This window comes from Triticum dicoccoides, chromosome 2B (genome assembly GCF_002162155.2).
Source record: "Triticum dicoccoides isolate Atlit2015 ecotype Zavitan chromosome 2B, WEW_v2.0, whole genome shotgun sequence".
Lineage (NCBI taxonomy): Eukaryota > Viridiplantae > Streptophyta > Magnoliopsida > Poales > Poaceae > Triticum > Triticum dicoccoides.
This window is the reverse complement of record NC_041383.1, coordinates 24,206,302-24,228,305: the sequence shown is the minus strand read 5'-3', so window position 1 is coordinate 24,228,305 and position 22,004 is coordinate 24,206,302. Positions and strand designations below refer to the sequence as shown.

The window sequence follows — 22,004 nt, the reverse complement described above, 5'->3', positions numbered from 1 at the left end:
GAAAGAAGAAGATGCAAGGCATGGATCCAAGCCTGAAGGCGACGTGGAGTGTTATTATTATCGTTACTCCAGAGAATGGGAGGCACTCTCTTCTTGCAAAATGCAGTTATGAAATCTGTAATCTAGATGATTCTGGTTGAAGGGGACGATGCAGCCTAGCGGTTACGAACTTTTTGTTCGATTCAAAGGATTTCCACTTGAGTAAAGCTATGGTGGGAAATAAACTACCAATTAGGCAATGCGCGTCTCTATTTCTTGAATTCTCTGGTCTAGGCAACCCGAAAGCGTTGTTTAACAAAGACAAGTCTGAATTTGAAACGCAATCCGGCAGAGAAAAGAAACTTAAGTAACCACCAGTTGAAACTGAGCGAGGATGCCTCTCCTAATGGAAGTTACGGGCTCAAACAATACCTAATGGTAGGCAACTTTGCTACCCGAGCATCTCTTTCTTATTAAGAACGACATAAATGTTGATTTTCTACTCTCGGGAGTAGGTAAGGGGGACTATGCCCAATAAAATAGGGACTACGGTAGGCATGAAATGAAACTTCTTATCTTAGGTACGGAATTCCTCCACATTAAGACACCAACCTGCCCTTGACAAGTCAATAATCAATCACTAGATTTAGGATCACAAGCCGATGCGATGCTTCACGTCGAAATGGGTTAGTCTGCATCTGAGAGACCCCGCCTAGCTCTAAAATGGTTTCAACCTTTCCTCGACCTCATGGAATGAACTAACTCATATGCAGTGAGCATATTATCATAGACATCCCTCACGATAGCGAACTTGAAGAAGAAGCTGTTTCGACATCTACTTTATCCCAAGTGCAATAATGCTCCAAGTACGGGTTTTCGAATTCATTCCTCGCTGATCGCGCGTCATCTTCAGTTCACGATTGAGGCTCAGATGGAGACTGATGAGATACAGGCTCTGGCTAAGGTTGACATCCAGGCTCTGGACAAGCGATAAGAGATACTTTATGAAGGATCCAGCTAAGAAAATGAAATGGGTTAGTGGGAACAAGCAGCTAAAGCGCAAAGGTAAGGATGAGCTCGAAAAGTGCAAACTTGAATGATAGCTAGTGGTGGATTGAGACTTTTGAGCTTCTCCATCGATCACTTTTGCGGAAGCTGAGTCCTTTCTTTTTAAGCAAGTTCAAATCCAGCAAAAAACGAGTATCAATCTGTCCCAAGTGCGGACAGGAGAAGCCAGGTCGGATTACGACATTGAATTGAATTGAGTGGCCCCTTCCCTTCGCATCACAGCATCAACCCTGATCACCTCACTTTACGTCAATATTGGTGAGCATGCCACAAGATGTACGATTTGATTGGTTACTCAAGTGTCTAAGTGTAAGTTTCAAGTATTCTTCTTATGATAGACTGAAGGCTTATCGGCGCGCGAAGGTTCTCTGGATTGGTTGTGGTGAGCGCTGGGCGAAGGATTGTCAGTGTAAAGCTACTGTTCAACTCCATGTTGTTCAGGAAATGGCGGAATTATCGCAGAGTACTGCTGCAGGCTATTCTATGTTACAGGACCATGATGACTCTGCTTCGGATCTAAGGGTCCTCTCAGCTGAAGCTAATCAGAAATATCCTGCACTCCGTTCCATTCAGTTAGCTTGCTCAGTAGTCCATAATTTGGATGTTACCCTCTTTTCTTGGTCGACTCGGGCAGCACTCATTCCTTTTTGAATGCATCATTGGCATCTCATATTGAAGCTAAAATTGTCATCTCCTGAATATGTGCGTGCAGGCAGCACCAATTTATCACCTAATGGTATCTTTGTTCTACCGGCACATACATTTCGATTTCCTTGGTCAACGGAAGTCACCTTTTCTTTTTCCTTGTTTTCGTCATGCGTCGATTCAACATTCGTTGGACTTTGTAGCTTCAAGGACGTAGTCATCCTCTCAAGATTCTAGTCATGATATTGCTTAAAAAGAAGCCCGACTTACCTATATTATCAAAGGACCCAGTCGAGCCCTAACTAGAAAAGTGCATGGGTGACCAAATTTAGGACAAAGTAGGCGCGGAAGATCCACATGCAACGAAACATCCCTCACGAGTTCCAAACCTGACCTTCTTTAAGCTGCTTCGACTACGGGAACCACAAGGAAAACGGAACACGAGCGGGAATGTGGGATTGGGTCCTTCCATATAGTTGGCTTGATGGCCCTTGTGGACAGAGTCTGTTCTCATTAGAGAATTGACCTTAGAACTTTGTGATCAAGACCCGTGGTTAGTCCAGTAGAAACTTGATCTCTGGAAAGGAGGTCCGCTTATTTACTTATCTGAAAAAGCAAAAGGTAGGTAGGCTGTTTCAGAGAAGAGTACGTGGGTTTTCACATAGCCGGATATGAAAAGAGACCCTAATGAGCAGCTTTTTTTTTATTCGTAAACCCTTGTTTCTGTGCTTATGGAATCAGCAAGTGGCAGGTCTTGGCGATTGAATTCATCCCGTTTTACTTTGTTGAGTGCGATCTGGTATTGACTTGCCCTTATTTTCCATCGATCGGGTAGTTAGTTAGGTCCCGTGGACAAGAAGTCCTATATACTGAAATAAGAGGGACTCCTTCCAGGCATCGCCGTTAAGGTGCTCTTTTGATAGATTTCTATACCTTCCCCTCCCTTTCCTCTGTATCCGGGCCTACACGAACAGCTGCTTGCTTATCGAAGAAGTCTGCTCACATGATTGGAATATGGCTCCCGTATGCATGCTATTCTGGGACTGAGGAATGCCTTTCTATGGTGGACCCTGAGGTCGGACTCTTGCTGCTTGATTCAAAACCGGATTCAATAGCACCAACATATTGATGATGGTGCCTGAACTACCTATTCTATTACCTTTTGGGAAGCCCCAAAGCCACATCAAGCCCTATGCTATGGGTCAAGGTACTCTCGAGACCGTCTGGATTGAAGACTATCAAGCACCATAGGTGGTACCAGCATTCCCTGTCGATAGGGCATTCCAATCTCTGGGTAGCTGCCCGCCCTACTTCATTCCTATCTCCTTCGGCGTCAGCCCCATGTACCCCCTTAAACTAACCACTTGAATTGATCAGGATTTGTTAGGTTGAGTGCATTTTCTTCTAAATCCAGTCAATTTCAAGAAAAGTATCGAAAAATCCCGGGGTTAGGCACCTTTTTTCAGTGAAATCTTGTTTTTTCCCGCATTAATTAGTTATGGGAGAATCCTTGCTTCCTCAATGCTCTTGCCTTCGCGGTCCTATTAAAAGAGACACAAGAGGTTTTAGCACCGGCATCTTTGGATCAAAAGATCATTCCATCCTAGAACCAACACGACGACTTCTCCTTGCCCGATTTGAAATGGTGATGAATATGAAATTAGGAATATATATGGACAGATGAATTATGCGTCATGGAATCCGGATCATTAAAGAGGTAGTGTAGACAGTTGTCTAAGTGTGATCTTCTTATATCCCCACGAACTGTTCAGCTTGATAGACCCAAGGGGAAATAGAATCTCGAAAGGACCTTTCTTGTCCGTAGCCCCGTCGAAATCGAGGGCTTGATATCTCATTGGCATGACTAATTGATGAGGCCGACTAAGTAGTACTCACGAGGTCCTTGATTTCTTGTTAGTCTGTATCTTTCTCTTTAATAGTATGGTATCCAGGTTCACCTATTTTTTTCCGTTGTTGCTCTTCAGAAAACGCGTATAGTAAGTAGTCTTCGTCGATGGGACAAACGCTCCAGTGTATGCGTTACGAGGCAACTAGCATTTTGTCATGGAAGTTCGTGAAAGAATGTTCTTGTTTTTCGTTGGAAAAACCAACGCCGACGTCAAGATCAGTCTCCTTTCCTTTCTCTTTTCGGGAGCAGAGCTGAAAAAGATGGGAAATTCCAATGATTCTTCGTTCATTATCATGTCGATTCCTCACAATCGCTCTTTGTGATGCTGCGGAACCATGGCAATTAGGATCTCAAGACGCAGCAACACCTATGATGCAAGGAATCATTGACTTACATCACGATATCTTTTTCTTCCTCATTCTTATTTTGGTTTTCGTAGCACGGATGTTGGTTCGCGCTTTATGGCATTTCAACGAGCAAACTAATCCAATCCCACAAAGGATTGTTCATGGAACTACTATCGAAATTATTCGGACCATATTTCCAAGTGTCATTCTTTTGTTCATTGCTATACCATCGTTTGCTCTGTTATACTCAATGGACGGGGTATTAGTAGATCCAGCCATTACTATCAAAGCTATTGGACATCAATGGTATCGGAGTGCGCCTCTTAACGAGGGTGATTTAAGTGCAATGAAATGTACCGGTGGTTCGCGAAGCATCTGGCTTACCGGTCATCTCCCATTCCCGTCGTCGAGAGACTAAAAGAACTATAGCATGCCAGAAACAGGGAGTTGAGGTGGTTAGGCCTATACCCTGAAATGCTCCCAGCATAGGAGCCTATGGTTCCATTCTTGTTATTGCTGGAGGTACACATACCTCTTCTCGGTGTGGTGGAGCGATATATGAAAAATAGATGCTAAGCCTGCAATGTCCAATAACGGGGCTTCAGTAGTGAATCTATCGGCACCACAGCAGTGGCATACAACTTTGGACCTAAGGGCTGGTCCTGTTACCTTTCGGAATGGGGGATCCCCGTTGGCAACAACCACGGTAGTAGTTGCGGAACTACTGGGCCAAGAGAGGACAACATGTTGTTCCTGCTCCTCCTTCTTCGCTTCGGGGACGGAGGTCCTACGGTAGGTAAGAGCACGCACAAGCACTTGACCGAAGGGGACCAGCGCTTCTACTCCTCCATCGAGGAGCCGTTCTTGCGAGAAGCAAGGGATGTCGTGAACGGTGGGAGGTCAAAGAAAGAGAATTGACCTCTGAATACAGTGATCCTATGATCTAGATAGACTCCGTCCTTTTTTTAGATAAGGGTGACTCAAGAAATTGGGGGTGGGACCTGCTGGCATAATGCAGGCTGGAACGTGGGAATTCGAGGTCTCATGAACGAGTTTTTTTTCGACATACTTTCCGGTCTTTTTTATGGATCCTTTTAGATCTACGGGCCGGCCGTTCACATGAGCATAGGGAATCTATACTCGAGCCTTCGACTTGGCCCCTTGCAGGATAGGTGAGGAATCACTCTTGAGATCTGATCTATTGGGGCCTACAACTTCGCCAAAGCCGACTAGCATCCCTTTTCCGTGGTGAACTGGCCGTCCCATACCTTCATTTTGTCTCATGTGTGTTGAACATTGTCTTCCTCGGTTCCAGCTTCACTGATGTAGGTAGGGCTGGGCGAGAAAGGGTCCCCTCTTGCCTATTAGTAAGCGGGCCTTCGATTCCACCGGGGTCTTACGGTCTCATAGAGGGGGGAGAACTACCTAACTAAAGAAGAATAGTGCTCTTTATAAATAAGAGTAGGCATGGAGAGCTTTTTGCAGGGAAACTTGCAAGTCAAGTTTGGAGGGAGGCGGGCGTCGACCCAACCTTATGAGTATTCGGACTATAACAGTTCCGATGAACAGTCACTCACTTTTGACAGTTATACGATTCCAGAAGATGATCCAGAATTGGGTCAATCACGTTTATTAGAAGTTGACAATAGAGTGGTTGTACCAGCCAAAACTCATCTACGTATGATTGTAACACCCGCTGATGTACCTCATAGTTGGGATGTACCTTCCTCAGGTGTCAAATGTGATGCTGTACCTGGTCGTTCAAATCTTACCTCCATCTCGGTACAACGAGAAGGAGTTTACTATGGTCAGTGCAGTGAGATTCGTGGAACTAATCATGCCTTTATGCCTATCGTCGTAGAAGCAGTGACTTTGAAAGATTATGCGGATTGGGTATCCAATCAATTAATCCTCCAAACCAACTAAACCGGGGAAGCTAAAGCGGAAATGCAATTCTAGGGTGAGGGAAGGGGGAAGCTCCAGGAAGGCTTCGCTCGCTCGCTCAAAAATCTCTAACGCTCGTTTACGAGTGGAGTGCATAAGCCCTTATTGAAGTAGGGTGAGGCCTTACTACACGAGCTCGTAAGTCAAGCACGGAACGAGCCTTGTCTACGAAGCTTCGCTTCATCATCTTGCTTGCTTCTGGCGAAGCTTAACGCACTATAACATAGGCATGCATGATGGTATGGTAGGAAGACTCCTTTTAAGGCCGACCACTACATAGGAGCGATAGGAAGCCAAGCCGTCAAAAGGAAAGGCGAGCAGCCCTTATTGCAATAGCAAACGGCCTACTTATAGCCCTATTTATACCCTTTCTCGGGGACTTCAACGGGCCTTACAAGCTCAATAAATTGCAATTCTTCACCTTTTCCTCAGACAGTGGGAATGCATTTTCTTACTTGATTGACATTGACAGATATGTGTACCACACCGAACAAGCAATATGTCATATGCTTGATGTACCAGCCGAGCCAGCTCTTTTTTTCTCAGTTCCCTTATCCTTAGCGCAAAAGTAAAAAGAAAATGAAAGAGAGTTTGTATTTGCAAATGCAAATGAATATGGATCTAAATAAATTAGATAATCAATAAATAAGAATTGGAATAATAGAAAAAATATCCTTCGCCCCTTATCTCTTCATCATCGTCGGTTCCGTCACTTGTGGTATTCGTTTAGAATCTTGTTGACCCTACTCGCTTACTCCTATTTTCCTTATTTCTTTTTCTACATAATTAATTAGAACTTTCTTGAAAGAATGGGGTTCTCTCTGGGGGGCGCACCCTCTCTTCCTTTTTGAGAAAGATGGGCTTGTTTTTTTTCAATAAGTTCTATTGCTTTGACACATTTAGTATATAACATAATATATATAAGAAAAGTACTAAAGGCGAAGGGCATTCTGTTGTACAGCTACTTTGGTATAGTTACAAAGGTAACCGGTAGGTGACTGTTGAATCGACAGTAGTTACGAAAGGGGGAAATAGCTCAGTTGGTTAGAGTGCTGGTCTGTCACGCCAGAAGTCACGGGTTCGAACCCCGTTTTCCCTGCCCGATCTTTCTTTCTTCCCGAGGTCATACCTCTGCCACTTTACCCTGAGTTTCACTAAGGCATATAACCCCATTCGGGTAAGAGGAGCAAGCAGTGGGGAACATCTATTTATATGCGTGTTAGCATCAACAGCATCTTTTTGAAAGTAAATTACATCGATCCTCGGTGCTAGGTACTCAGCTAAGTAAATCCTGAGGATAGAACTAGAGCAAGTAAGCTCATCGCACTATCAAGTCAGTCAGGAACTAGTCTGCCAAGCTTAAGAAGAAGTGAAAAGTAAGCAAGTTGTCATCTAGTGAGGGCTAAAAGACACGGAGAACATCCCCCCTCTATTTGCCAATAGCTTCCGCCTTCCTCTCTTTCATTTCATGTCGGTTCAGCCGAGCCAATAGATTCCATAGGCGGGTCAGTTATAGCTGTAGTAGCCTTTGATTAGGTCCTTTCAATAGACTTTCCGTAGCTATAATTCGATAGACTTTCCGTAGCTCAGTACTGCTGATCGTTGACGCCCGCAACTGTACTTACGGCTGTACTTGTGAAAAGAGATAGAGCCGTCTCGCTATGACTCAAAGATGGTCAAAAAGCTAATAGATGGGCCACAAAAGGTAGAGGAGAGGGGGTAAGAAGAGTAGACTTACTACTGGATACAAGATAGGGTATACAGCTAAAAGGGTGAGATAGAGGAATGAAATGAGCCAGTGAAACGGTCCACGACCACAAGTATTGAGCTATAACCATAAAACTTGGGGAGTGCCTCAAGAAAATCCATTGAAATAGAAGACCCAGGTTGTAATGGAACAGACAAAGGTTGAAGAAGACCAGCAGGAAGGGTGTGCTCACTCTTGTTGAGTTGACACACATTACAGTGAAGAACAAACTTGGAGGGAGAAAAAGAAACCAGAAGGGACCCATTGTTTCTGTGCAAGTCGAACAATGATGGAAAAGCATCCAGTATGTAGCCGACATATGCCAACAACCCAAATGCACATATGCTAGTTAAGTTGAAACTCCTAAATTAAAGCGCAAGCAACAAAACTACTTTTTTGAAGGCACGGAGCGTTGAAGAAGAGCAGAGCTCGATTAACACAACTAGGGGCAATATGGTTCATTTTCCTAGAACACCACAACAAATGTCCCTACCAGCTGTTGCCAGTGAAGCTGAAACCATGGCTACCCCTCAACAAGCCTCTAGCTCTTATCCTAGGCCTGAACCGCCTGAACCTCCAATTACCATACCATTGGTACTGAATACGACCACCACTCACACCTATTCCAGACCTTTAAACCCCTGACCACCTAGACCTCTAGTAGCAAAGCAACTAAAAGACCCAATCACAAAAATAACCCTCTCTATCCCCCTCAAAACCTTGGCACGAACACTTGTTTCCAGCCACCTATGGCCTTCCTCACAGCTCAAAACATGATAATATTAGACCTAATCCTGCACCTCCACCACCACAACCAAGACCCAATTCAATACCAAATATCCAATTTTCCCAACCAATACTTTTGCCCTATGCTGGAAATTCCATGAAACCAGAAGTGCCAATATATACTTACCTTAACCAACCGCTTCCAACTCAACAGCATGACCCGTACCAATACCTGCAAGAACAAAGTCCGCAAAATCAATATCAATATGGGCAGCAGATACATCAACCTCCTAGAGTTTATTTTCCAATATTTGAAGGGGCCAGGTCTTGGATACAAAAGTGTGAACATTACTTTTCGGTGTACCAAGTTACGGATTGGTACAAGGTAGAACTTTCGGCTATGCACCTTAGGGGGAGAGCTGAAAGCTGGTACAACAGTTTCTTAGTGAATAGGGGACAAGTATCTTGGCAAGAGTGAATTCAAGAGATTGTAGAGAGGTTTGAGGTAAGAAATGTGGTTGGTGTAGTTGATGAGTTTAATCACTTGAGGCAAAGAGGAAGCCTAGAAGAGTACAAGTCACACACAATTGGCAGAATTGAGGGCTGCCATGTTGAGGTGCAATCCCTATTACGATGACAACCTTTTTCGACAAAGTTTTCTTGGGGGTATTGTAAATAGAGATAGATGTTTCGTACGGCTCTGAGAAACAATTCGGCAACCCCGCTCTTCCCTTTGCCTCTTCCACATCTATTTTTGAAACTTGATTCGGTTGAGTTTGAAGCAAGGATCTAATCAGATAACGCTTTGTTCTCCAATGAATGGAGGTGGAATAATTTATTGAGATAGAGAAAGCTACATCTCGACTTTATTTGAACGAAAGAAAAAGGTTAGTCCTGCTCCTAGACTTCCAATTCCAAGTAGTAGTAACGGAAAGGAACAGGTTTAGGAGAACTTTTTTTATGTCTTTCTTATAGCGATCGCTGAAAGTCAGTCAATGCCCTGGCTTCAATGAATGAAGACCGATGGGCTACGAAGTGGAGATGATGTCGTCGTGTCATTGCTCGTGATGTCTTCACCAGGATTTGACTTACCAATGTGAAAGGTACCGTGCCGGTGGTTCTATCATTTAGATAGAGAGTGATCTTTCCTTCTTGTCGAAGAAAGATATGACGTTGGGAAGGGAAAGGGAGTAGAAACGTTTTCGTAGCCTTGGGGCGAAGGGCTGAGAGTTCCGTGATCCAGTTCTTTGAGCATACATAGGTTGAGGATGGAACTCCTATAGCAATCGATGTGGAAAAAGGCAACAGTCGAGAAAAGCAGAAAAAGCGAGTGAGATCTTGACTTTCTATTATCATACAACATAGAAGTATTTAATCAAATCAGAAAGAGCCCTGGGATTTGACCAAAACGGCATAATTGAAAGCTCTCGTCTCAGTCGCTCGCCTAAGAAAAGGTACCGGGTTGCTCCGTGATGACGAATAAGCAACCCAGCCCAATCCTTGCTTTCATAGAAAAAGGTGAATTTACTCGAATATTCGTTCAATGACTTAATATTTAGTAATCAAATCATGCGTTTGTTAGATCATTTAGTGATAAATAAAACGAGAATAAAGAGAGAGTCCTCACCTCAATATCGACAACAATGACCTGGCAAGTGAAGTAAAGTAAAAGCAAAGTAGAGCCCGGTTGATGTCAAACGTTTTCAAATCTTACCCACCATATCCATTCATGCACGTTACTAGATGAAAAGTAAAAAATAAAGCAATGATGGTTTTTATCAGAGCCACTTTACAACCGGTTTAGCAACTTCTTCATGCCCCTACGAACGAAATATTTGGAGTTTGACAACTGGTTGACGCCGGTTGATACTCGAATGAATATATCGCCGGTAGATACTTGCTTTTCTAATGAGGTAGACACTTTTGTATGTTAAGGTTTCCACTTCAAACCATCCAGATTTACACTTCAATTTCTCGTTGTTGACACGGTTTACACATGACTTCATTCAAACTGACACTTATGTATCTATCTAGGCGGGCGGGCACTTAACCAAACTCAGGTTGACACAAACTATACAAAAGTCTTAATTAGGGTGTTTTTTTTTCGATCAACCCGAAACTCCGAACAGAACCGACCCTGACTAGACCTTTTCCCAAGCAACTCCGAATACTGGAAAATATGAATGAAATTCGATAAGAGAAATCAGAGCATGTTTCTAAATTTGTGATAACTACTTATTTATGAGTGAGAAATGCTTCATGCGAGCACCCTTGGCGGCCTGCTTTTGAGACAGGGAGGCCATGCTCGTATCTATGCTTTTCATCATTGGTCTGGTCTACTCGTACCCCACCCCACAAGGTACATCTTCGACTACCGTGCTTCTTATCTTGACGCTATACATTCAGTTCAGTCAGTCCCAGAGACTTATCCTTCAGAAAAAGGTAATCCACCCATATTGGACTTTTCTTCACCTGGCCTCGCGGATTCAATACCGAATTCTCTTCGCATACCGGCCTGCTAATTCCGGGATTAGCTGTTCTCAATGACTGGTGGATGCCTCTTTTCTACCTTAGAAATCGTTTTTTTATGTACCTTCTCCCTCTCTACACCTTTTTTCCGCCTCGCCGCCCAGAAAGACCTATAGAAGAAGGAAGAATTCAATCCGTATACTCCAAGCGCCGTAACTATCGCACTTTCCAAGCAACCCTCCAATGAAGAAAGTGCAATTGAAACAATCAAGAACGGAAAAATAATTAGACTCCCTCGTCAATTGTTTGGATTGGAATTAGGCTCCTCTACTCTAGTCGTCCTCTTCTATTTCGGGCAGTAGCTCAGCCCGTTCCGGGCCTTCCTTTACTGAATCTATTAGTAGTTGCACTTTTCGACATATGCCTTTATTTAGGCATTGGTTGTAGGCATCCCCTTCTCTTCAAGGAATTTCTGCGCCCGGTTCCTGATCAAGTGTTGGAAAAACCGGAATATGATGCTTTCTACTTCAGCAGTAGGGTTGGCCTGAAGCCAGCCCATAGAATAGATACGGGCGTGTTCTACACAGGAGTTCTTGTAGAACATGTTCCAATCAAACCTCTTTCCCTTCGTCTCTGGTTTTCAATACGAACAAGTGTCATCCTCTTCTCCCATCGTTTGGATGGAATACCCACGTGGAGCTGACCTTCACTTTTCAGAGACAGGGGCAAGCCGATAATTTGTAGCCTCCCTAGTTGTTTTCTGGAAATTTCAGTAGGAGTGAAGCCCTGTAGGAGCTCCCTAAGGACTCTAGCTAAGACCTTTTTGAGACCCTGGGTGACTCGCGTGGACTTATCCCCTCTCGGTAAGCCGAAGACCATATCGTCTGCGTAGCGTGCGTAATAGAAGACTACGGCCCCATCCTCTCGGACCATTACCCTTTCAAGCTTGGCATCCAATATATGGAGATAGCAGTGAATGAGGACAGGTTCAATCGGGCTTCCGAGCGGTATTCCTCGCTTCTGGCATGTGTAACTCTTACCTTTTCTATCTACGTGTGGTTTTCATGAAAACCTATTTTATCAACCTATGGACTCCTTTCAATGACAGAGTCTTTGGAGCAAATTGGTTCAGGATTCTAAGGTTAGAAAAGAGTTACCACTCAAGGGAGGAACATGATATGTGGAAGGCTATCCTGGTGGCTCAAGACTGACCGGTATACCTGGACCAGTCTATATTGAGCCATATTCATCAATTCGTCAGGCAATTTGGCCTCACACAATGTATCCCTGTTCCACCAGACGCTTAATCAACCCTGGAACACAAGAGAACCCTCCTTATCAAAGAGAATTGCATATTAAACAGATGAGAGAAATAGCCCTAAATATGTGCATCGAGTAAGTCATTACCTTCTATTCGATCTCCAGTATCGCTCATCAAGTACTTGATCAGATTCCTCTTTTTTCTTGCAATTGCAAAGTGGTGGAAAAAATTTGTATTTCGGTCACCATGTCGTAGCCAATTGGCTCTGCCCCGCTGGAGCCATGCTACTTCTTCTTGTTCAAACAGGTTCTCGAGCAGCAGTCAAATTGACTTCCCCTGCTTGAGCGTAATGCCCGCCCCTGGTGTGGTGGAAAAAGCCTCGTTTTCTATTCCTTTTAAAGCTGCTGATGCGAGCTACCGAACAAACAAGATTAGTACAAAAAGCCACAACTAGCACTAGCTTTCGTGATTGCTTCTTTCTACCTTTCTCACTCCGGTAATTGCTCCTTCTCCAAAATATCACTACGGACAAGATGAGCTAATAGAAAAAGTTAGGGCAACAGATGATAGCGACTCGCCAGACTCGAACTGGCATAGGCGGGTCGGATCAAACGAAATTAGCCTTTCTTCCATCAACAGGAATCGCTTTGATTTCGCAGTTCAAGAGGATGGTGGGGGCAACCTCTCTACATCTGCGGGCCGGTAGGCCAGCCAACTAACTCTTCAAATGAAGAACTGATTACTCCACATCTATGAACCTATCATTCCCCGCCCTTGCCCATTATTTCTTTTTGTATCACGCTAGGACTTTGCCTCTTTTTTGGAGGAAAAATATGGAAGTAGAATCTCCTCTCTTTTAGAGGCGTCTTCCAAATCCAATTTCAGATCAATGAGGTCTTTCAGAGAGCCGCTGCTCTTTCCATGAAATTCTAGGATCTCCTCGATCCTATGCGCAAAAGCAAGGTGTGAGCCCGCGACCCCTCGATCGCTCTCAGAGTCAATCGGCCCAAACCGGGTTATGAGCTCAACGAAAAAAAAACTATTTTGTGAAATTGCCTGCAAAACCGCCTTGTGAGCGTTAGCGTCAGCGTCAGCGCCATCTCCCGATGGATATGTTTTGCGCATCTCCAATAGCGCCTTGGCCCTATTTTCTTCTTCGTCTATTGGGGAAGAAGAAGAGGTGGAGTAGCAGGCGGATCTCATCCCTCCTGCGGACTTCCCCGTACTCAAAGTGACTCTGAGAGATTGCGCTTCTCTACTAATCGCATTCTGTTCAAGAATCACTGTTTTCATGATCGAATGACGAAATAGATATACAAACTGTATAGGATCATTCGCTGGGATGGGATAAGTGATTCTTTTATAGGATTCCCATGGGATCGTAGAATCAACTAAGGATGGAATAGGTATTTGTGATCGATCAGCTTCCAGTATGACCGAAGACTTTCTATCTGCATTCAGAATAACCACACAATCAGGTTGTTGGTTCAACCCAAAATTGATCTTCTTCTTTCTTGAACGGAATTTTTTTTTATTTGCAAAAGAATTGGTCAAAAACGCCCCGATCTTCCATTGAGAATCATCGAAACAATGAGAATTCACATTTCTTAAATAGCTTCTTAAATAGCTCGCCATTTCTTCCGTTATCTCATAAATAAATAAATGATTGGTCTTTAAAAAGAAGGAACGGCCTTTTTGACGACTGGGAGATCCTATAAAATGAAGAGCGTTTCGTAAACAAATCAGTGTCTTTAGAATAGCAATTCCATTTCTTGAACCACGGATATAGACTTTGAAATGGTGATCAGCTACCCGACGGCCGAGATGTGCATTCGTACAAAGTAATTTAGTACAGACTATCGAAAGCATTGTCATTTTGCGATTTGAGTTCCGGAGATACAGGTGGTAAGTTATGGGTAATGCGGGGGAACTTTAAGACGAGATAGAATACCTAATATGGGAGTGGTTTAAGTGAGAGAATAGCTCCCTTACCAAACCAACTGAGCTATTTGCCATGTTTTTGACAAATGACCTAACTTTGATGTGATGTGCCCGGCTAGCCCGGGTCATTCTTAGAGCAGTCGAGGTTACCGGAATTACGGCCTTCCGTACAAGAACTGGCACTATTGTAACTCGCTATGGGCCTCCTGCCTTCTCGAAAGAAACTGGCTTTTGAAGAAATTACTCTATTTTACGCATTTAGTTGAAGCGGATTCAAAGAGCTCTATCGAGCAAGGAAGGAGTATACTATACTGTAGCTGGATAAGCTAGATACCAAAACTTTGATAAAGATTGAGGCAACCCATTTGAGGAAGAACCGGACGGACCCCTGTGGAGATGGCATAAACAATCCTTTGACGAACTTTCTGGTTAACATAGAATCTATGAGTTTTTTCTTCTAATTACTACTACTAACATTATTCAATCTGGTAAAAAACAATTTATTAAGCTCATCCCGCAAGCACATGTACACATCTTGGATTTGACCGTCTTAAGATGGAAGAAGATTCGTTCTCCTACCCATTTCTAAGTTAAGCAAGAGATAACTCATAATTTGATATGCACTCGCACTCGCATCTTGGGTCACTGGAACCTGATGATAATTACTCACTCCTTCATCCTGAGAAAGGATCTTGGCTATGAAAAAAATTGGATCACTAGCTTGCGCAGCAAATTGAATGAAACTTTCGTCCGAAGTAAACATTTCAGTCTGGTGTTCGTTATACCATTTAAGGGCATCATCTAAGTTCGAGAACTTTGGATACTTAAAGGCTGCAGCACATGCTAAGTGTTGACTGAGATTCTTTTTTTCCGACAGGTGGTTTTGTGCTTGAGGTTGAGGATGATCGGCAGAAAAGAGTAATAAACTTTTTGACAAATCACGCTCATGAAAATGCAATACACCTGAACGGTAGATTCTACCACGGAAGTCCATGAATGCTGGCAAATAGAATTGATAACCTTCGTATGATGACGCAAGTCTTATTAAAAAATCTTCATAACTAGCCTGCTGCACCTATTTTCATAATTTATTTAACAGTATGTTATAGCTACAAGCATTCTTAATACCTTTGACGTTATTGAAGTAGCACTCCCTCAATATGTCTGAGGCTTCTGTCGGATTCACGCGAGCCAGAGCATTTGGTAAAAGAAGCCCACACTCAACTAAACATTGACGATTCTTTTCCAGAAATCTCAAGAGCCTTTTGTTTATTTCAAACGCTTGAGACTGAAGCCCATTCAAAATATCACACATCTGCTTGTATTCTTTTTTATGTAACTTTATATAGAAGTGGTTTAAGTCATGGGAAGTTAATAGCCGAAAGTGATTCTAGATATCCCCCGTGGGTTTGCATAAGTAACCTCCTATCAGATCCGATAATGTATCAGGATCAGACCCCCTCTCTGCTGGTTGCCAATCCAAGGGTTTGCAAAGCATCGGAAGATTGAATTTGATAGGGAGCAGATTTATGTTCAAATTGCACATAACATAACAAGAATTCTCTATATACCCTTGACCTTTCTTAAGAACCAGCACTGGATCTTCTTTTGTTACTCCCCTATCTGTTGATATATGTAGAACATTTCTTTCAATCATGAATTGGAGCAAGTATTTCCCGATATCATAATGACACTGCATTTTTTTCTTTTTCTCTTTTTTGCTAGCACCTTTGGGCTGAACAACATCCTTAACTGATTCTACCTTACTAGTGAGTACTGCTTCCACCTTACCACTACCTGGTGCTTTGTATTGTAGAAACCTTGCTTGTTCTCGTACAGTTGAATTAAGTTGATCTATAAATCTAGCTGCCTTAACTGCGGATGATTCCTGAAGAGTGTTGAATACCAAGCCTAGTACATGAATCATGATAGCCTCAAGCGTATAGATACCAAACATCTTAAGCATAGGTAAGCTACTTGGTAGGCAACCCTTTAGATATTGCTTAGCGTTAGGCTGATCTTTATTAATCAAGAACTTTACTATGTTAGGAGTTACTTTAAATAGATTATCCTCATCGAACTTCATTGTGCAATTTGCAATTTGATTCTGTAAATCTATTAATTCAGTATCGGGAAACACACCATTTTGATTCTTCTTTTCATTAATCAACAACTTTCTAACATCATCCTGATACATATCAACATTAGAAGTCTTTTTCGTTTTGTCAATATCCAACAGCTTAGCGTAGTAATCGTTCCAGAACTCCTTAATAATACGTGCATTTTGCAAAGATTTCTCATTCTCAATGCTATCATCATATGTCTCGGAACAATAAAATAGAACCTGCATACTTTTATTTGTTACCCTTAAGAAACCGCAGTAAGGATACGAATACGACTGAAATAAACTACTAGAATCTAAATATAAGGAAAGGATCAGAATAAGTACTAATGCTCTGTATAATACTTTTCCCCGAGCGATGGTTTAGCGGATTCGGAATTGTAACCAAGCATCCTGGGTTCTATACCTGATTCAACACTAGAGCATGCAGCCGATCCTGGATACATAACTCTAAAAAGTGTGTGTGCAGTTTTGGATCTTTATTGGTAGCCAGTCTTTCACTTCTGCCTCTCCACTCCCATGCCTTTCTTGGTCGGACCAACCCAACCGGCGATTTCCGACAAGTCTTTCTGCTTAGAACAAGAAGCGGAACCAAAATAAAGCTTTCTTTATTTTCATTTATGGATAACCAATCCATTTTCCAATATATTTGGGAGATTTTACCCAAGAAATGGGTACATAAAATGAAAAGATCGGAACATGGGAATAGATCTTATACCAATACTGACTACCCATTTCCATTGTTGTGCTTTCTAAAATGGCATACCTATACAAGGGTTCAAGTTTCGATCGATATTTGCGGAGTGGATCATCCCTCTCGAAAACGAAGATTTGAAGTTGTCCATAATTTACTGAGTACTCGGTATAACTCACGCATTCGTGTACAAACAAGTGCAGACGAAGTAACACGAATATCTCCGGTAGTCAGTCTATTTCCATCAGCCGGCCGGTGGGAGCGAGAAGTATGGGATATGTCTGGTGTTTCTTCCATCAATCATCCGGATTTACGCCGTATATCAACAGATTATGGTTTCGAGGGTCATCCATTACGAAAAGACTTTCCTCTGAGTGGATATGTGGAAGTACGCTATGATGATCCAGAGAAACGTGTGGTTTCTGAACCCATTGAGATGACCCAAGAATTTCGCTATTTCGATTTTGCTAGTCCTTGGGAACAGCGTAGCGACGGATAATTCCGAATCTACATAGGTCTAGTCCAGGGGACAAATCAATAGGAAATGCTATTTGCTTCTTAAGAAGAAGAACTTTTTTGAAATGAAAGAGTTTCCACGGGCGTCGGATATCATTTCTTCAAATAAGGAAGAAGTGTTATCGAAGGATTTCCTTCCATTCTTCCTAGTATGGAAGAAGTAAAGAAAAAGTACTGCGTCTCGATCTATACGAAAGGGCACTGGTTTTTTCTTTCGGTTTCATTGATAGCAGAAGAGTACGCTAGCTAGCGGAGCCTGAAAACGCTTGCTTGCGCCCCACCCCTACGGAAACTATTGCCTATGCTTGCTGCTCGCTCAGTGTCAATAGAAGGGAAGAAAAGATGGCCACTCCTTTTAGGAACATGGCGAGCCTTACTTACGACTGTTGCACTTCACTCGCTGCTCGTTCATTCACTTGCTCATGAACTCGCTGCTTCGCCAGAAGCGACTAGTCGCCTCCTTTCCTCCGCCGAAAGATGCTTAGCCAAAAGCGACGAAGGAGGGGAGCTGGGGAAGGCCGACGATGGCAATGAGGGGGAAGCTGTCGTAGAAGCTTTGCCCCTTGCTTTACATAAATGGATTGTTATGAACTTACTAAATGACCTTATTTATTCTCCCGGAACGCTAGCAAATCTAATAGTTCCATCTGCTCTTCTTAACTTAAGAAGGAAGGCCGCCATCCTTCTTATTCAGGAACCCTTTGTTTGAGGAGGGCGTATCCCTGGGAAGGGGAGAGTGGCCGAGCGGTCAAAAGCGACAGACTGTAAATCTGTTGAAGGTTTTCTACGTAGGTTCGAATCCTGCCTCTCCCACTTGTTGTAGACTTAAGAGAAGAGAAAGTAGGCGGAAGCCTAGGAGGGCCAACCGAGCGAAGCTCTTTTTTTTGCCGTGCCGTGAAGTGCAATTTTCTCGTATGCGTTTTAGAGAGGTTGTCGAAAAAAGACGATCTATAGAGATTCCCCATCTATATCCAATCGAGAATAGAAGCGAGTCGCTTCCGGCGTCGGCTTGTAGTCTCTGCAGTCGTCACATGCACGCGCCCGCCATCATGCCTCCTTGGTTCGGGACGAAGCCAAGCGAGACATACGATAGACGAAGGAAGCGCCCACCCAGCAGGAGGGCACTAACCTGTAGTTTTGAAGTTGCAAACTCCAGCTTCGAAGCTGGAGTGCTTTAGCCCTTTTTTAAGCAAGAATCACCGTCTTGAGCGCCTTGCGCGCTCAAGAACAAGCAAGGGATGAGCGCTTTGTTGCTAAAGCGGATACGTTTTCTTGCTGGGGAAGGCTAGTTTGATCGAGGATTGGAGAGGAGGGAGAGGTGGAATAAAAAGCTCGGGATGGATTTTGGAGTCTTTGTGGGAGCCGTATGCGGTGAGAGTCGCACGTACGGTAAGGAGGGGGGTTCGCGTCTATACGTGTAGTGTGGTGGTTGGGCCTACCCACCCTATTTGTTCCATGATCTATGGGTCTACTGGAGCTACCCACTTCAATCAATTAGCCAAGATTTTGACCGGATACGAAATCACTGGTGCTCGATCTAGTGGTATTTTTATGGGGATTCTTTTTATCGCTGTAGGATTCCTATTCAAGATTACTGCAGTTCCTTTTCGGGCGGCTGTAGGACGGACGGCCCCCTATAGGTAGTAGGGTAGGGTGGGTGGTACCGCTCAGATAGCGGCCAATCCTCCTAACTGCGCGCGGGCCGGGCTTAGAGCGCGTGAAACTCATCACTACCTCGTAAGGGCGTTGAGACCATAGCATGTTACACAAAAGCGCCGCTTTCTCAGGAGTGTTGTCACACAGCTGCCCGACTAGAAGAGCTACTCGCTCTGTAGTGTTGTCACACAAGATAAGCACGCCGCCCGCTTGCTGGCCGGGCGAATCGAAGTTATCTTCCGATCAACTGTCCACCCAGTCAAGTGCAAAAAACACAGTGGAATCACGCAACACACGCTGCTGGTGTGCTTCCTGCCCACGAGGAAAGAAGAGCGACAAGGTTCAGATTTGACTGTTTGCAACATGGGAGCTGATTACCCAAAAAATCCCTAGGAAAAAAGAAAAGATATCTCGGTAACGAAAACCATAGGAGGCTGTATTGGCGAGATCCAAGGGTTCACAGCAGCCCAAAAGAAAAACCGCCTGGAAGTCCGAGGACCTTTAGTACCGTACCGAACCAGCAGCCTTCGCGCCAAGCGACGACCGCCCTTGTCCCTTTCCTTTTTCCATTCAGCCTACTTCTTAGCTTTGTTCCGTCAGTCTAAGGCAAAGCTTAAGTGGTTTGCCTACCTTACCCACTTGATGAAAGGGAACGAACTTCGTTTCCTTGGCGGCTTTATGGATGGATTCAGTCAGAAAAAACTCCTTCCTTTTGAAAAAAGTGACGCTTTGCGTCTTCGCTTCCGAGGTTTAGGGTATAGGCCGTTTCGAGCAAGCTTTCGCTTTTTCTCCCGGCTTTCTACAACTTTCGCTTTAGCTTCCAAAGGCGACCCAATGACCTTTCCGGAATTGGAAGTATTCATCGCCCTACCCTAAGAAAGAAGTCACTATAAAACAGCTTGCCCTCCAGAAGTACCAAAGGTGCGCGGAGCCCGGTGAAAATGAATATGTTTGCCACTGAAAGAAGCCTGCCTATTGACTAATATTCGTCTTTAAAATGAAAGTAGCTATGAAGCCCAATCTATACTGTCGATTCAAAAGGGGGCATAGTCATATGGGTGGGGTGTTTGTGGGGAGCTGCCTTGGATATGAGGAATTCCTCCAATCTAAAAAAAATGAACAAAGAAAAAGTCCGTGACGAAGATCTTTCTTTTCTATCAATAGATAGGAATGAGTGTTCGTTATAGGGGATAGGATCCATCTGCTCTCTCTCTCTCTATTTTCTTTGATGCAATTTAGAGAGAAAGAGCAGTGCGAATTAGAAAAAAAAGAGAATCGGGAGATGATTCCAAAATAGATACATAGACATCTCAAGTAAAGGGATGTATATATTATTCCTATATATATCATCTATCTATGAAAAAAGTAAACAGAGTTCGTTTTTGTGTTCCCCGAAGCCCCGAATGGATTGGATCGTTTCTGCTTCTGCCAACGAAATGAAGGCCTCGCCCCTTCCGAATGCTTCTCCGATCCTGAAGTTCTCGCGAAGAGAATAAGATGCAGCTCCCCCTCCCTCTGTCTTTTTCCGCTTTGCTAATCTTCCCCTCTAACGCGGGCCGGGCTTAGGCGGGCGCGGGGGGAAGAAAGAAAGTCGAAGAGTGTCTTCTCCTTTGTCCTTTTTTCAGTGCAACACAGGAAAGCACCCTCTTTTTGTAATCCCTGCAGCTTCCCAGAGGCTTGCTTTTTTTTATTGAACGCATGGCGTAGCTAGGACCCCTCCAATCATGTTTGAGCCTATGTTCACCCGGGGCCAAAAAAGGAGAATTCCGGAATGCCTGCCGACGTTCAGATAAGGTGCATATCCCTTACCACTAAAGGAAAGGCTCGACGAAGGGGGGGATATTAGCTGGGTAAGGAAAACGCTTTCGGAGATTGAGATGTCGATTTGTTTTTCATCGAAAAGGAAGAAGGCCGAGGGGATAGCAGCCTTCCTTCGGGCTTTGCCTGCCGACGTTCTAATAAAGAATTCCGGCTCGGCCCGGGAAAGCGCTGGCAACAACATAAAGAAAGGGGTCCATGTAGCTGCTGCGCCCGCCCACTGAGCAGCAGGTTCGGCATCTACTACAAAAGAGAGAATCCACTTCAGATAACCACGTCTCTGCTAGGCAGCGTGTGGAATGGCCGAGAGCGGACCACATGGATATATAATCCAAGCCGAGAGTGGAGTTACGTGAACAGCCGTCTGATGGAAAACAACTTTCACGTTCGGTTCAGAGAGCACTTTTTTCATTGAGAATAAGTCCTTCCCTTTTGTGTGAATTCCCCAGTGGCGAATTAACAACTTGTGGGGCCCTATCTATTCAATCTCTCGAGCCCCAAGAAAACCCCCCTCTCCCTCGGACTCAATCTCTCTTTTGACTCTATATATGTGGGCACCTGATATCTATGAGGGTTCACCCACCCCGGTGACAGCATTCCTTTCTATTGCGCCTAAAATCTCTATTTCTGCAAATATGTCACGTGTTTCTATTGTTGCTTCCTATAGGGGTGCATTACAACAAATCTTCTTTTTCTGCAGCATTGCTTCTATGATCTTAGGAGCACTGGCCGCCATGGCCCAAACGAAAGTCAAAAGACCTCTAGCTCATAGTTCGATTGGACATGTAGGTTATATTCGTACTGGTTTCTCATGTGGAACCATAGAAGGAATTCAATCACTACTAATTGGTATATTTATTTATGCATCAATGACGATAGATGCATTCGCCATAGTTCCAGCATTACGGCAAACCCGTGTCAAATATATAGCGGATTTGGGCGCTCTAGCCAAAACGAATCCTATTTCGGCTATGACCTTCTCCGTTACAATGTTCTCATACGCAGGAATACCCCCGTTAGCCGGCTTTTGTAGCAAATTCTATTTGTTCTTCGCCGCTTTGTATTGCTTTTGAAGCACTCAACTTTTGATTTGTATTGCTATCAAAATGCAGTCGGCATGGCCGGAGTAGGGTGCAGAGCAGACATAGCAGAGGGAATTCAC

At 43.8% G+C, this 22,004-nt stretch overlaps 3 protein-coding genes, 2 non-coding genes and 1 pseudogene across 5 annotated transcripts; 5 read left to right on the top strand and 1 right to left on the bottom strand.

Annotated features, from left to right (window-relative positions):
* The first annotated feature begins 3,736 nt into the window (after positions 1 to 3,736).
* On the top strand, positions 3,737 to 5,880 carry LOC119361882 (cytochrome c oxidase subunit 2-like). The gene is made up of 2 exons (XM_037627041.1): positions 3,737 to 4,262; positions 5,480 to 5,880. The coding sequence occupies exons 1-2, from the start codon at positions 3,875 to 3,877 to the stop codon at positions 5,872 to 5,874; spliced, it is 783 nt and encodes a 260-aa protein (XP_037482938.1). The 5' UTR covers positions 3,737 to 3,874; the 3' UTR covers positions 5,875 to 5,880.
* Positions 5,881 to 6,917: 1,037 nt separating this feature from the next.
* TRNAD-GUC lies at positions 6,918 to 6,991 on the top strand. The gene has a single exon. It is a non-coding gene; the product is annotated as a tRNA-Asp (tRNA).
* Positions 6,992 to 12,754: 5,763 nt separating this feature from the next.
* Positions 12,755 to 14,705, bottom strand: LOC119366894 (ribosomal protein S2, mitochondrial-like). Its single transcript, XM_037632580.1, has one exon. It carries the CDS (start codon positions 13,968 to 13,970, stop codon positions 12,897 to 12,899), a length of 1,074 nt encoding a protein of 357 aa, XP_037488477.1. The 5' UTR covers positions 13,971 to 14,705; the 3' UTR covers positions 12,755 to 12,896.
* A 1,782-nt stretch (positions 14,706 to 16,487) lies between these two features.
* LOC119366893 lies at positions 16,488 to 17,405 on the top strand (annotated as a pseudogene).
* A 693-nt stretch (positions 17,406 to 18,098) lies between these two features.
* TRNAY-GUA lies at positions 18,099 to 18,181 on the top strand. Its single transcript has one exon. It is a non-coding gene; the product is annotated as a tRNA-Tyr (tRNA).
* Positions 18,182 to 18,864: 683 nt separating this feature from the next.
* Positions 18,865 to 21,915, top strand: LOC119360284 (NADH-ubiquinone oxidoreductase chain 2-like). The gene is made up of 2 exons (XM_037625990.1): positions 18,865 to 18,977; positions 21,389 to 21,915. The coding sequence occupies exons 1-2, from the start codon at positions 18,920 to 18,922 to the stop codon at positions 21,913 to 21,915; spliced, it is 585 nt and encodes a 194-aa protein (XP_037481887.1). The 5' UTR covers positions 18,865 to 18,919.
* The last annotated feature ends 89 nt before the right edge of the window (positions 21,916 to 22,004 follow it).